At 38.1% G+C, this 15,517-nt stretch overlaps 1 protein-coding gene across 1 annotated transcript in view; it reads right to left on the bottom strand.

Annotated features, from left to right (window-relative positions):
• Window positions 1–15,517, bottom strand: part of MIPEP (mitochondrial intermediate peptidase) — a 72,326-nt gene that overhangs the window by 52,796 nt on the left and 4,013 nt on the right. Inside the window, exons 4-10 of the mRNA XM_032190758.1 lie at window positions 14,295–14,381; window positions 13,099–13,162; window positions 11,088–11,270; window positions 7,399–7,555; window positions 6,933–6,981; window positions 6,246–6,306; window positions 5,656–5,708 (exon numbers count right to left, since the gene is read on the bottom strand). Of these exons, the coding sequence (XP_032046649.1) occupies window positions 5,656–5,708; window positions 6,246–6,306; window positions 6,933–6,981; window positions 7,399–7,555; window positions 11,088–11,270; window positions 13,099–13,162; window positions 14,295–14,381 (654 nt within the window). The remainder of the gene's footprint in view (window positions 1–5,655; window positions 5,709–6,245; window positions 6,307–6,932; window positions 6,982–7,398; window positions 7,556–11,087; window positions 11,271–13,098; window positions 13,163–14,294; window positions 14,382–15,517) is intronic.

Genomic DNA, 15,517 nt, shown 5'->3' with positions numbered 1-15,517 from the left:
AATCACTTTCATTTAAGCTGTATATTTGAAAAGAAACTAAGACTGTTTTGTGCAGTGCAACTTTAATCTGTTTTATTAACAATGCTTTTGACAAACTTGGACATTAAGGATAGTTAAGTAAGAATCACTCTTCTACAGAGCATAAGGATTCAGACTCAACAATTGCAAATTAGCTGCTTGGCAAGAATTCTTATCAGTGGCTATTAAATGTGGTCCTGGATATTTATTTTTTTTTTTTTTTTTTTTTTTTTTTTTTTAGAAAATTGTCCTGTTGACATCCATGAAAACACAGAGCACTCAGTTAACTATCTCTAATAAAACAGATTTTCTCAAAACTTTCAAAGAAACTTGAAAAAAAAAAAAAACTTGTTAGTAGAAGATAAAAGTAAGATTAACCCCTCGGGTTAACTTAGAAAGATCAAGACAAGGAAAACCCCTTCCAATTTTCACTACATGCCAGACTATGAAATTTAATTCTTTACCTGAAGGGAGATTCTTAAACATGATTTATAGAAGACTCTGGATTTCTCAAAAATTATAATAATAATAATAGAAAATCTTTGTACTCTCATCAGCCATAAACTAGCACCTGTATCTTACCTTATCCTTTTTCTCTGCTGTTAATTGTACTTCATAGGATATTTTAGAGGAGGTCAGGGGGTAATTCAGAATATTGGTTTGCCATTGACACTAGATGTGACTTTTAGATTTGACTTTATTTTCAAATCAATAGCAGTATCTTTGTCCTTCTACAATGTTTTGAATAAACAATTCTTGAAACTTAAATTCTTCTTTTGTACTACTCAGCATGCAAGTAATATATCTGAAAGTCAGGAGGAATGATCACTGATTTTAAAATTTTTTACAGTGTTTTTAACAAATATGCTTTGCCTGTATGATGTTAACTATTTCAAATACTTCTTAAGAGAATAAAATAGCAAACTAAGTACTCAGCAATAACAGGAAGAGCAAAGGTAGCAAATTACTTGTGAAACTCCATTACTAGGATCCTTCAAAACATTTTATATAAACCACCAACAAGTAGAATCTTCTACAGTATACAGCAAAAGAAGTCTGAATACAAAGCATAACTCACAGTTTTTGGAGCCTTTCTCATAATCACAATATGTATTTGTTAGATAACCATTCTACAGTGAAAAACGCAGCATGGTCCTTTCGGTAACTTTCACATTTTCCTCCAAAAACTTTAGTCAACCAGCTTAGTGACTGGTAAGTTAAATATACTTTTTACAGTTATACTAGTTGATTTGATAGAAGACATATCTTGCCGACAATTAGCTAGTTAAAGAATGTTTTCCTTCTTTATGAACAATTTGTTTGAACGATTTCCTGTTTCTTTTTAAATTTTGCAATATTTTTCCATTTCAGTATTCAGAAGTAACAGTTTTCTTACAGACTCCACAAAGTGTCTGAGCTATTTTTCCATATGGCATTCCCAACAAAGAATGTTCTTTTGTAAAATTAAAAATAATGTAGTGGCGGTTTTTAGTGTTTTTAGCCTTTAGAAACATCCAGAGCCTTGTTCAGGTACCTTGGTACTACCCCTGCTCCTGAAAAACCAAAGTGCTGTCTGCTCCCCCTCAAGCATGTACAGTCCCAACAAGAACAGAATTATTCCTAGTTTCTGCTGAGCTCATCACCCCAGGATCCAAAATGCCTCTAGTTGCTGTGGTGGATTCTCTTTCCTACGCAGCAGGAAACTGACTTATTTTGGTATTGATTTGTTCTTCCCCAAGGCCAGTCTTAATTTATTTCTGCAGTCCCAAAGCAACGGACCAGCACAGAGTACAATACCCTGCGAACACATCCCAGTTGCTACTTGAATCAAGTCTTTGACAGTTTGGCAAAAATCCCAAAAGTGAATTATAGCCAACCAAGTCAGCCCAGCCTCAGAAGCAACAAAGGTTAGGAAAACAGGAGCCAACACTGCATATTCTAAGCTCAGCACTGATGATTCTTAGGAACAGATCTGTGCCTCTGTCAGAAGCAGCTTAGTACAATCAGCCCCACCTTCAAGACACATAGCTGACCGTGAAAGCTCTCTTCCATCCCTTTTTTTTTGTGACCCTAAAGAAGTCAGAAAGGCTACTATATCTTTGCAGGATCACGGCTTTGAGAATTACTTATAACTGCAGTAGCACTCACTGAGAAGTAATGGGATTTAATTAATACTCCGGTACTTGCATGCACTAAAACTCAAGGGTACTATTTTATAATATACATTTTAGACAGACATCTTCTTACTTGTTAGAGGCTGAAGCATGTTCAAGCATTTACTGTTTTATTATGCTCAGCCTGCCAAAATTCTTGAGGTTCTCCTAATTACTCTATCTTCTTTTAAGATACTACTACCATGGATTTTCAGACTTTTGTCTCCAGTTTCTGTCAAATGTACATTTATACTGACATCTATTTTCTCTGCCACTTAAATTAGAGCTACAAAAACATCGTGCTGTTTTAAGTGTGGGTTTAAAGCCAGAGAGGCTACTTAACATAATTTTCAAAAAAAGAAAAAAAAATTGGAAGTAAACTATCCTGTTACCATCAATGGCAGACTTGCTCTTTGAAGTGGGATCAAGTTTCCAGGGAAAAGACTTGGTGAAAGCTGACAGAAACAAAATTTTTGTGGATGAGTTTATAGAAAGAAAAACGTGCTTTGTGAGTTAAGTCTGGAGCTCCCCCTGCTGTTCACACCACAAAACAGCAGGAATATTGCATAACAACTGAAGAAATAGGAAGAAAATAGAAGCAACCTGGTATGACAGCAAATACCATCAAAATTCAATAGTCCAAGTGCATGTAAATATCCTACATTCTTCAGAAGTAAATATCCAGCTCTTAAAACTAATTCTGAGGAATCTAACAAAGGATTTGTTTCCCTAACCTTTTTCTAATACAAAATAAACATGTTTAGACTAAACTACATATACATACATTTAAAATATACAGCATACAGATAAAAAATAATCACATTAGCAAAATATCATGAATTTTAGTGTAATTTGAGAAGAACTGATGTAGCTGACCAAAATCTGGAGAAGAAATCAAAAAATAAAGAAGTAATAGATCATATCATGATCAAATTGTCGTCCAGTGTTTCTTTACAAGTTTGTGTGAAAAAAATGCTTGTACAGACCAAAATAGGGAACAGTGTAGCTACTTCAACAGACATAGGCACTGTCCCATCTCATATTTCTTTCATCCCTTAGAGGCACATGTGACGCACTAGAATGTTGCCAAGTTACTTAATCAAAAACTAAAATCCTGTAAAGCCTTGGCTTTACACCTAGGTTGGTAAAGATTGCCATCTTACGTACCCGACAGTATCTAGGAAGCTGGTTCCTTACATTAGCTGGAGCCACAATGACAAAAGAAACACCCAAAAGCATGCATTTGCTTCTTTTTAAACAGAAACGTTTTACTAAGAAAGGCAGAATATAAAAACATCATTTTGTAGAGACATCATTTTGCATTACAAGTTAATTGGCTCAGTTAGGCAGAGTAACAACAAATAGCCAAATAAAACTCCTGCCAGTAAGAAGCTTTGTGACACATGGCTCTCATCCTGCAGTTCCTGAAGTGTTGGCCTGAAAATGCCATAACATCCGAGGGGAGTTCAGGAAAGGGTGTCATCAGAGGTAAGTACAAATGCAAGACAAAGAAGGTGTAAGGTATAAGAAAACACTTAAATAGATCATAAGTGGCAAATAAACACATTAAGGGCACAGACGTGAAACAGCATGTCCCTGTCCTCTGGTTGTTGCATGACTAGTCTCTAATTCTTGGCTAGTTTCATTCATAAAGCACAGCTACTGATAATCTGCAACGAAGAACTGAGCTTTCCTGTTAGGGGCTGATTATCTATTAGCCAGTAGGTTAAATATCTACAACAGGAGCAGAATGAATGTGAAACATTGTTAAGACACTGTCAGATCAGAAGCTTTTCCTGAACACACAGCACTCGGGTAACAGGACTGTGAAAGACCAAGCTCTTGTTTTTTAGCAAAACACCACTGCATGCAATGGAGAGGAAAAGTGCTTTTCCTTCCCTGACTTGTAGATGCTTGTAACAGCTTCCAGAAAAAATACTCCTGCCCAACCCAGAGGGAGAAAAAGGCTGGGCCCCAATCCTGCATTGTAATCAGGGAGGAACTACATGTGTTTAGGAGATTCTTCACACAGACCCGGCTGCCAGACTTGCTGCCTTAATTAATAAAACAGCAAATATACACTACCAATGTCCTGGTCTGTTTTAACTCAGTTCTCCCTTCAGAAAGCTACCAGGCTATTCTTGAAATAAAGTAACTTTCCTGGATCTTTCACAAAGCTCCACAAAGAAATGAAATGCTTTTCTTCCTAGTGCCAAAGTGGGCAGAATAATCTATTTCTAATCATTTGCAACTCAATTACAAAATGGCTAGCTTCATTAGAACATCTACGAAGGACCGTAAGATGGTAACAGAAGGTGCTTCTCCCCAGGAGGCGAAACAAACTCTGAGACTTCTACACACTTCTAGTGGTTTAAGCAGCCACTTCCCAAGCCACACCATAAAAAAGCGATCTGTGCATGTGCTGTGGAGTGCTGCATGCTCCAGGACCAGCTCCAGTGAGCTAACTCAGCAGCTGAACATCCCTCACGCTCCCCTGCATAGTGAGGTCCATGCATGTTGCAAGGACATGAATGTTGCTGCACATAAATATATCAGCTCCCATCTGAATGTGTGGTAGCTAAAGACAAATCAATGTCACACCTGCTGCTCATAAAACTATTGCCTTGGGATCAAAGTACAAGAAAGCCGTGAATCCAACAGTCAGGACAACTGGTGGAAATCCTTTCATAATGCCACGTCTTTACTATTGCAGCTTTCTGATTCAGAGCAAACTTCTTCCTTTATCAGATTCTTCCAGACTCAGTTTATTCAAAAAACAAAAATGTACAAATCTGCAACAAAGGCAAGATTTTTCCTCCTCCTTTTGCAAGAGCAGCACATTTTAAAAGTATCTTTTATAACACAAATCTGAAAGGTCACCACTGTTGATCTAATAAACACAACATGTAGGGTTCATGCCTTTCAGAGCTGGCATCTCATTACTTGCAAGGACTATTTAAGTTTGTGTTGCAGACTTATTCCACAATCTTTGCAAGAGAGATGAGAATGAATTCTACCCAAGAAGAGTGAAAATCTACTCAAGTTTCTGTTCGAGGTCTGTAGAAGATGCAAGAAAATAGATGCAAGCTCAGCAAAGAAATAAAATACGATTATAATATGAAGAGGAGTTGGATTGTATTCTCAGTGATTCAAAATTTATTTTTAAACATAACTACAGCTCAGCTAGGAGCTAAAAGCATAATGAAAACAAGGATTTTCTATCTGCTCTGAAACTGTTTTATCCTCTTGTATCTTCAAAGGCCACTACTTTCCCGCAAAACAGAGGAGCCAAAACCTCACAGGCATTCCAACGCTAAGAAATGTTGCAAAGAACTGCCCCTTTGGATATTCTCTATTTTTTCATATTAAAGTACATCTTCAAAGAAGGAAATCCTGTTTACATTGAGGACTTTCATTATCCTCAGTGAAATGAATGAAATAAAGACACTCATTTACATTACAATCAGGAACATAAGGAGCTTACCTCTCAGCACGGAGGACGCCACTGTAGTAAGGATGATCCCACGGCATCAATTTCTGAAAGAGAATTCCAGCTTATAATTACAATAATGAACAGCAAGTGAACCCAAAGTAAACGTTTTGTTTCCTTTGCATATTTTTGCAGTTTCTATAAGTCACAGAACTTTAAAACATAGTGGAAAACATTCAGTGCTAAATTCATCATCAGAAATAATATCATATTCCACAATTTGAAGCCTGTTTTTTTGTTGTTTTGTTTTTGTTTTTTTTTTTAAATTTGCTTTCACACCATATTTCTTATTCAAATATGCAGTGGGACTTTATACCAGATTTCAAGAAAAAAAGAGTCCATTAATTTTTTTTTTAAAAAGTATTATCACTTTGTATAAACCAACTGCCATCCTGCACTCAATGGCTGTTTTTAATAGTAATAGCAGCTAGGAAGTCAAAAACCATTTAAAACAAGAAAATGGAAAGTACCTCTTTGCAGTCATGATACATGTCGTACACTAAAATTCAGCTGATTTTTCATGTAAAACAAGGTTAGCTTATACTATATTAAAAAAATTCAACATACATGTAAATTTAACTTACTGAATTCCGGGGGTTAAGCTTCATTTTCATCTTTGACATCATTTCAAAGTCTTTTTGAGTTCTGAAAAATATTTTTATGATGAAAGTGATCAGAAAAAAATTTTGAGCAATATAATACAAAGTAAAAGAACATTCTGTCCTAACAAAAGCCTATCATCAAAGACTGTTACTATGCTATAAAATGAAAGGCCCTTACAGTAAAAGAACTTTTCCTTTTTGGAAAAGTTCTCATTTTTTCTCATTCAGGTACCTTCAATCAAGTCTCTCTTATTCTGGTTGTGCCCATCCCCAAGTATTCTCTTTCTGACAATACATCCCATTAATACTCAGCGATGAAACTGTTTTGTGCTGTGTGGAATTAAGGGAAGCAAGCAGTATAAACACAAATTTGCTCACAGATGTAAAATATATGGAGGTGTGCATATGAGGAGAACACAACACTTAACTTTATCACTTAAACTTCTGTGCTGTTGCCTGAATTTCTTGGCACATCACCTGTATTCAGTCTTGGTTGTTCTCTGATCACAGAATTTATTCTAATAGCTCCCCTCAAGGCTCTGAGAAAGTTTTGCTTTTTATTCCATCAGAACCCATAATAAGCAGCAATGACTGACTTTCGAGTCCATGAGTCCCTCTGTTCTGGGAATAAAACTATGCTTACAAAGTAACTTAGTGAAAAAGACATACCTTTTAGACAACTGGTCAGAAAGCTTCTCCAGAAACTGTGTTACTGTCTCTAGAAGTAAAAAAGAAAAAAAAATAGAAAGTGACTCCATCCCTTAAAAGGCGTTAAGTTCAGATCAGAACATCCCGAACAAAACAAGTGTCCCTAGAACAAACTACACTATTGACCACTATGTCATTATTTCAAGTCAATTCAGTACCACACTCTCATTGTTATATGCTGGAATAATGGAAACTTCCTAATCTAAGGAGCGAACACTAATTCTGAACAAAAGCACTGATCCCCACTTGGTAAGTACTGCCATTTACTGAAAACATGAGTACTTCCCATAGCTAAGTGTAACTGCAACGAGAAACTTCACAGGGACAAATATGTGTAAACTTAGCAAAACAAACGAGCAGCTTTTAACTTCATACCTAACATAGAGCATTTGATTTCTCAGCATATCCTTCCCCATACGCCTTATACCTGGATTTTTGGCCATTGTTCCCTGAAGAGCCCTGTGGGCAAAGGTGTCATACCCAACCAGCTGTGCCAGGCTGTTTCGGCTAGCAAGCAGTTCCTCCAAACGGCTCAGTTGCTCAGCATTTGGGTAAAGAAAAATCTTGTAAGCAGCTTCTCGCACCTAATATGAAAGAAAAAAGTCACACTAGTACAGTATAACTCTTAAGGAAACAAGCAATGACATTGAAGATCTGGCATTACAGCTGTATTTCATTGACAGTGGTAAGAAAAGGCCTACAACTTTTTAATAATGCTAATTACAACTGCCTGACAATTACTGCTTTCTTACCCCTCAAAGATGGAATGAGGAAATGCAATGAGACAACCTAACCGTTCAAGTCTGCTAAAAAGGGTCCTGTTCTCTACTCCTGTCAACAGTCCCCTCTCTGCTCATGGCCTCTCTCCCTGTGACAACATCTGTGTTCCTCTGTGAGCTGCCTTAACTCACTAAAAGCTCTGAAAATAAACACGAAGAAAGCTAAATTGTCCTCTGCATGTCAGTTAAACTGGCTCCTGAAATGATCTGATAGGAACCAGAGACGGGGGCAGGGGACAGAAAGAAGAGGAAGAAAAAAGCTTTATTTCTTTTGAAGCAGCAATCTATTAGTCTGTCCATCTGCCTACAGACAATCCATCTTACCCCTATTTCACGTTATTGTAACTCTCAAAAAAAAAATCATCTCAAGCCTCAGCAACTGTGGTAAAATGCTTTTGTATTTCACAAACCAATTGAGGAAAGCCTTTATTTTGTACACAACAAACAGACTTAAGAAAGACAACAACTACTTATGGTTCCTTTCCTTCAAAATAAGCTTCTCTTTTAGATCAAATACTCAATAAGAATGCAGGCCCTGGGTTTGGAATTGCCACATCACAGAGTATCCCAAGCTGGAAGGGACCCACAAGGATCATGGAGTCCAACTCCTGGCTCCACACAGGACCACCCAGAATCAGACCTTATGTCTGAGAGCACTGTCCAAATGCTTCTCGAACTCCAACAGGCTCGGAGCCATGACCACTGCCCTGGAAAGCCTGTCCCAGTGCCCGACCACCCTCTGGGTGCAGAACCTTTCCCTAACCCCCAGCCTGACCCTCCCCATGCCATTCCCTCAGGTTTCTATCACCATTTACCAGAGAGAAGAGATCAGCACCTGCCCCTTTGCTCTCCTCTCATGAGGATGCTGTAGACTAAATACATATGACAACAGTAATTCGCAAGTCATTTTGTACCTATTCTCTTCCACCAGTCTTTCATTAAAAAATGCATATAAAGTGAGATACTTCCCCTTCCTTGAACACTGCAGTGTGCCTTTGTGGCTAATGTCAACAGCACACTGAGCTCTGCTAGGAAGAGTACAGACCATGGAAGTGATTACTTCTCCCTGTTTAGTACTTTTCAGACTACATTTCAAGCACTGAATTCAGAGTTGTCCCCAGGACAAGAAAAACACAAAGTGGAGTTGGTCCAGCATATGGTCACCAGTACATGCAGGGGCTGGAGCACATGACTCCGAAAGGAGGCTGAGAGAGTGGCATTTCACCAAACCAAGGAAGAAATGTCTCAGGAGAGATCTTAATCTTGAACTACTTGGAGGCGCAGAACAGGAGGATGAGATGTAATGGACACAAGCTGGCAGGTAAAAATTTCTAATTTAATACCGGGAGAAAAAAAAAAAAAAAAAACAATGAGAGTTGTCAAACACTAGGGTACGGCTTGTCCAGAGATAGTGCAATCTCCATCCCTGAAAAGCATTCAAAACTCACCCGGAAAATGGCCCTGAGCAACCTGATCTGCTTGATCTTGCTCTGAACAGGATCAAGCTTGAACTGACAAGTGTCATAGATCCCTTCCAACCTAAATTTTATGATTTCCAAAGAGCTTCTCCAAATACCTGACTCAGAGAACTGCATTCTTTAATTGATGTATTACTTGTAGCTTCAGTAGCAATTCTGCAGATCATACCATTTCCAGGGCAAGTTTATAGATGACTTACAGTGAGTATTACTCCTTTATCTACATCCCCTCAGTGCCATAATTTTAATTAAATTTTCATTTCCTACAGAGAATAAACACTACAGCTTGGGTTCTACCACAGTCAGCTTTTCTCTTTTTCATGATAAAAAAGATTTCAGAGTCACCCTAATTGCTTTATGGAAATGAACACAGAACACTGAAGAGTTGTGACTCAAGGAATGTGCGACATCTTGAAGACTGAAGAACCACTGCCACATTTTAAAGAGTCTAAGTTCATTTCTAATTTATGAACACTTTCTAAATTAATTCTATTAAGAAAAGCATCATCAGTGATAACTAAAATTGTCGGATCTATTCCTCCTAATCTGACACAATGTGCAAACTTAGTGTGCAAGCAGTGTCACCTCCTCTAGGTCATTGACAAAGATGTAAAACAGGACAGGCCCCGGGAGAGACCCTGCAACACTTCTTTCATTACCAGCCTTTCAGGAGAGTATAACACATTAATCACCACTCTCTGAATCTAATCACATCATTAATTTTTTACACATCTGGTTGTCCATCAATACAGACTAATCTAATTTGGATTGCTCCTTGATCCATCTTCCCAGGGACCAAAGTGAAGCTAAACTGCCTGTAGCTCCCCAGACTGTTTATTTGATCTTTCTGAGTATGTTGTGGTTGGAACATCTCATTTCCACAAGTTACTGGCGTTCTTCCTTGGTCTTCACAGCCTGCCAGGGACATCAAGCCTTTCAAGGACACCGAGCCAGTTCTCTCCGAACCTTTGGATGCTGCCCGTCTGACCCCAAGGACTTGTGCAGGTTGAGTTCTCTCAAGTCATCCCAAACTGGGTCCTCATCTACAGCTAGCTGTTCTTCTCTCAGAACTCTTCCAGTAAGTACAGAGGCTAGGAAGACCTTGTTGGTGAACACTGAGGCAAGGAAAGCAGTTAGCATCTCAGCCTTATCCGTGTCTACTGTAACTACGTCACCTAACTCAGTATTAAGGCCACATTTTGCTTGTTCAGCCTGTTGGTGCTCAAGCAGCAGTAGATGCTCTTCTTGTTGTTTTTGATGTCTTTTTCAAGTCTCCACTCTAGTTGAGCTTTGGTCTTCCTAATACCATCCCCACATGTACAGGCAGTGTTTCTAGATTTCTCCCTTGTGCCTTGTACCTGCTTCCGCCTCCTGTCTGCTGCCCTTTGGAGATGAAGCTCTGCCATGACTTCCCTACTGGCAGAGCCTGGCTCCTGCTAAGTCTGCCTGGCTTTCTAATTCTCAGCATAAGCTGATAGCGGGTATCCTCGTATCATTTTTGTCCTTGGATGTTATCTTTAAAGAACTGACAGATTTCCTGAGCATCTTTACCTTTCACAGCTGCATCCCATGGGATCCCACCTCCCAGTTTACTGAATAAACCGAAGCATGCTTGCCTGAAATCCATGTTCTGAATTCTGCCTCTCTTCTTCCTTAATCCATTCAGGAACTTCACCTCCACTATTTCATAGTTGCCACAGCCACAGCTGCCATCGATTACCATATTCTAGAACAGTTCTTCCTTGTTACTCATAACATCATAGTCATAAACCATTTGCATTTGCCTGAATAACAATTAAAAAAAAATGGTATGCACTATTGCTATAGAATATGCCAAAGCAGACTTGGGAAGTACTCACCAGATCATCAGGACAGTCAGCGTGCAGACCAGCAACTTGCAAGTAATTGCCCTCAGCTGTAAAATTATACCGAATATGCTCTGGCAAAACGTGCTTGTCAATCTTATTGGGAAGGTGAGTTCCTGTCAGAAATTCGTTACATAAATCCAAGATTCTGACGTTGAGGTTGACTGCTTTTTTACGCTGTAAGAGAAATAAAGTACATAATACTTAATATCTTCAGGTATGGTTCAAACAGGACTCAAAAGTTTCCAAAATCTTAACCTGCCCAGAAATTATGCAGAAAATACTACATTTACAATTAGACCTACAGCATCAACAAAACCCTAAGGTACAGCAGAAGTTCACAAGAGAAAGATCAGATATATAATTTAATACAGAATTGAAATTTAAAAGAAAAAGTCTATGTTTCAACAATAAGAAAGCATATAGTGGAGTTTAGGTAGAATTTACATAGGCTTTGCTAACTACTTGATAAGTGCTTAGAAAACTATGCCTAACCTGATTGCCATGTAAAATATCAAGGAGAAAAAATTAAGCACATTGAAGAGGGATAAATCCTACCAGCATCCTGAATAAATCTAAGTAGATACCGAATTACAGTTCTCTTGTTACTGTTTGTATTGCAGTATTTTCTGCAGACCACAAGGCATTTATGTTATTTCAACCTGTCCCCGAGGAATTTGTGATTTAGTGTTTTAACACCACCAGTACAGTATTTCACACATTTATCCCTACAATCAAAGACTTCAATTGCTTCAGTGAACAGGCTCGTGTTAGTAGAGTATGCTCTCTGTGGCCTGTGGGTTCATAGCTCAAAAGAAAAGGTGGAGGGTACAGACACAACGTACTTGGTAATGTGAAAAGAATGACAAAACCTGCAGACCTGTCCTCTCATTTTTACTCTTTAAGATATATCTTTTAAGTTTTATTTTAAAAAGCAGAAATTCTCTGTAACAGAAAAAGTAAATTTCAAGTTATGAAGGGATTTTGCAGTCTGAAATGAGAGTGAAAAGAAACACTGAGTAAAAGTAATAGAAGAAGAAAAAGTGGAAGAGGCAGGGGAAGTAGAGGAAAATATGCAAAAACAAGGTGCAAGTGAAATTGCAACTGGAGGGGGATAAAGCAGCACAGAGACAATTGTCACGGTAAAAAAAAAAAAAAAAAAAAAAAGACAAATCAAAAACAAAATCCAGAGTACAGGTTTCAGAGTTGTTTGTTGTACAACGTAATTGTAAGGAACATATTCTAGAAGCACATTCAGTTTGCAAACCACCATCACAACAATGCTTTTTAGAGTAACTTCACCACATAAATCTGGTAAAAGAGTCTTTGTACAGACCTTTTTTGAGGGCATACCTCAAATAAATAAGGTATTAATTTACACAGGGATATGAGCTATGAACAGACACCCAGCAGAGCATCCATACCACAAATCACAGTGAAAGCTGCTAGTTTTGGCAAATCCATCATTCACTACTGCAAAAACATGTAAAAGCTCCAAGAGAAATAATCAGACCATGCCCAGACATTCAAATGCGCATTAAATTTGCAACTTCTAGTTATGTTAGCTCTGGCTACCACACACCTGATTCCTTCTAAAATGCTCTACTTGATTAACCTGTCATCACAGTGCACGAGGTGCTGCATTTCTCCCTCTAAATGAGCTGCTCAGACAGCTAAGCACTTATTTTAAATATCTGATGCAGACACCAGTCAAAGGATGCAGGTTCCCAGGACTTGCTTATAACTCTCCTTAACAGAGAAAGGAATGGTAAGGGTCAAACTGGAAAGAACAGCCAACTAACATCTAAAACAACATTAAAAAGCACTATAAAAGTGACTCAAAACAGACAAAATTCACTACTTTTGAGAAGACAAAATTCCACAGAGGACAGTGTGATTCTTGTATCAAATCGACCCAGAATCACGATTCATGCCCTGCAGATTTCATTACCTGGTCTTTGATTGTCAGGCAAATTTCTATTCACATATTGTAGCAAAAAATTACCTTTTCTTCATCCAAATGAATGCCACTGATCTCAAAATCAAACATAAAAAGTTCTGCCACTCGCCTAAAAATACAGTAAATCGCTGTTAAAACAGCCTCATTTGATAAGCATAACTTCTTCACAGCTTTTACCTTTAGTAGTTATGTTTGACATCTTTTACAGAGGATACAATTATTCATTCCACTGTTATGAGTACTGTTATTATGGACACAGAACTCCTATGTTTTAGGCCCTTAATAGTTTACTCAGTGACAGGATTTTTCTTTTGTAGATATTTCTGTCATCCACATTAAAAATATTTTTCAAAAATAATTCTACAACATTCATACAGATGGTTACCCAATTAGTGCAAATTACCTTTTTAAGTTTATACTTAATTTTTTCTAAATAATCAGAAAATGACCTTTTCAAAACTACTACCTTTGATTATTGGGAAAGAAGGTGAAGAAAATAACTTACTCTTAGATGAGCAAAGATTAGGCATTAAGCTTGTCTAACCATGTCAGGGAAAAATTAATTCAAAACTATAACTGAATAAGCAGCTGATAAAACATGTTACAGCAATTATAAAGTATAATTTAAGGAAATATTCTGATAATCTGATTGATAATCTTTTGAAAGATAAAAATTCCTCTTCAACTCACAAGTTCCAGGAATAAATGAGTTCTTATTTTTTCCTCAAGTATTAATGATGGTATTATGTATTACAAATTTTTCTAGAGGACTCCAGACTACATCTAAAAATCAAGCATTACACCTGATATTCTCAGGCTGAATAAAGCCCACTGATTTCAGTTTACTCAAACTGAAATTAAATTATTTAAGTCTGTTCCCTATGTTTATTGTTAAACACTTTGACATACACACCACAGAAGAGCATCTCATTTTCAACAAGATGATATTACAGAAAATCTTAAATTCTATTTTTTTTTTATTTTTTTTTTTAAGATCTCAGTAATGCAGTTTAAATATATCTTGTGCTCTACAGTCACAGAGACAATTCTTCAAGACTGCAGAACTACAGACTTCCTAACTCATGTACAGGTGATTTAGTAATAACTAATAAATTTGTGATAGAAATACAGTATGCTTTCCAGCTGTATAAATTAAGTGGATAAAACACAAAGTATTAGCTCAGTAAGGAATGATATATACTATCTAAACATCAACATCTATGAACATTATTAGTAAGTACCTTGTTTCTGGATCTAGGGAATTCATAATAACTTCATCAGCTAGCAGCTGTCTCAAACTCTGGCACAGTTCAACATCTGTATTCAATCTGGAAAGACAGAGTAAAAGAATCATCCATGAGCAACAAAATACAATTCAGTCTCTTGATATTACTCATTCAAAGTCACAGAATCACAGAATTGTCTAGGTTGGAAGAGACCTTCAAGATCATTGAGTCCAACCTCTGACCTAACACTAACAAGTCCTCCACTAAACCATATCACTAAGTTCAACATCTAAACGTCTTTTAAAGACCTCCAGGGATGGTGACTCCACCACTTCCCTGGGCAGCCCATTCCAATGCCTAACAACCCTTTCGGTAAAACAGAAAGTCAGAGCTTAGTATTTACTGAGACAACACTAAAAAAAAAATGCATTTTCAAAACATTTTCCAGTTCACAACAACACTGAAAAACTACAAAATTAACGTACAAAGAATGTGTGGGCAAACTTGCCTGGAAATAGGTCTTGTTCTCCTAACAGGAAAATCCTTCTGGATGGCATTTTGTGGCAAATACAAGCAAGTCTGGCAGATTATTTTCCACACACAACGATAATCATGGTGAGAGCATGAAGGTGTGAGAACTGTTTTCAATCCTTAGATGTTTTCTATCTGTTTTCTATCCTTATTTTGAAACCTGTGCCCAAGCTTGCCATCAGGTAAATGTTCTGGCTGCCACTGCAGTAGACTGAGAGCTTACCATCCCCAGAACATTTCCAGCTGCTCACTGTTCTGTGCCAGAGTACTACTTCCATCAGATTGCTGGCTGGTTTACTACAAGCAGGTATACTGACCTCGATTACTGGGTCAGAATCACAGTAGGGAATGAAGGATATGCACATATACACATCAGCATACCCACAGAAATTAGCAGCCCTCAGCCTGTCAGCCCCAAGCACTAACTTCTTAAATCAGCTGAGGTGCAGGAAGCTTCTGCAGCCCCACATCCTTCTGGTGCTAGGGGCCCCAGCCCTGGACGCAGCACTCCAGGTGGGGCCTCACCAGGGCAGAGCAGAGGGGCACAATCCCCTCCCTCCACCTGCTGCCCGCCCCTCTGTTGGTGAAGCCCAGGACGCAGTTGGCCTTCTGGGCTGCAGGCACGCACTGCTGGCTCGTGTTGAGCTGTTCATCCACCAGAACCCCCAGGTCCCTCTTTGCAGGGCTGCTCTCAATGAGTTCTTCTC

Source organism: Aythya fuligula, chromosome 1, assembly GCF_009819795.1.
Source record: "Aythya fuligula isolate bAytFul2 chromosome 1, bAytFul2.pri, whole genome shotgun sequence".
In the NCBI taxonomy this organism is placed as follows: domain Eukaryota; kingdom Metazoa; phylum Chordata; class Aves; order Anseriformes; family Anatidae; genus Aythya; species Aythya fuligula.
This window is presented reverse-complemented; position numbering and strand designations above follow the sequence as displayed.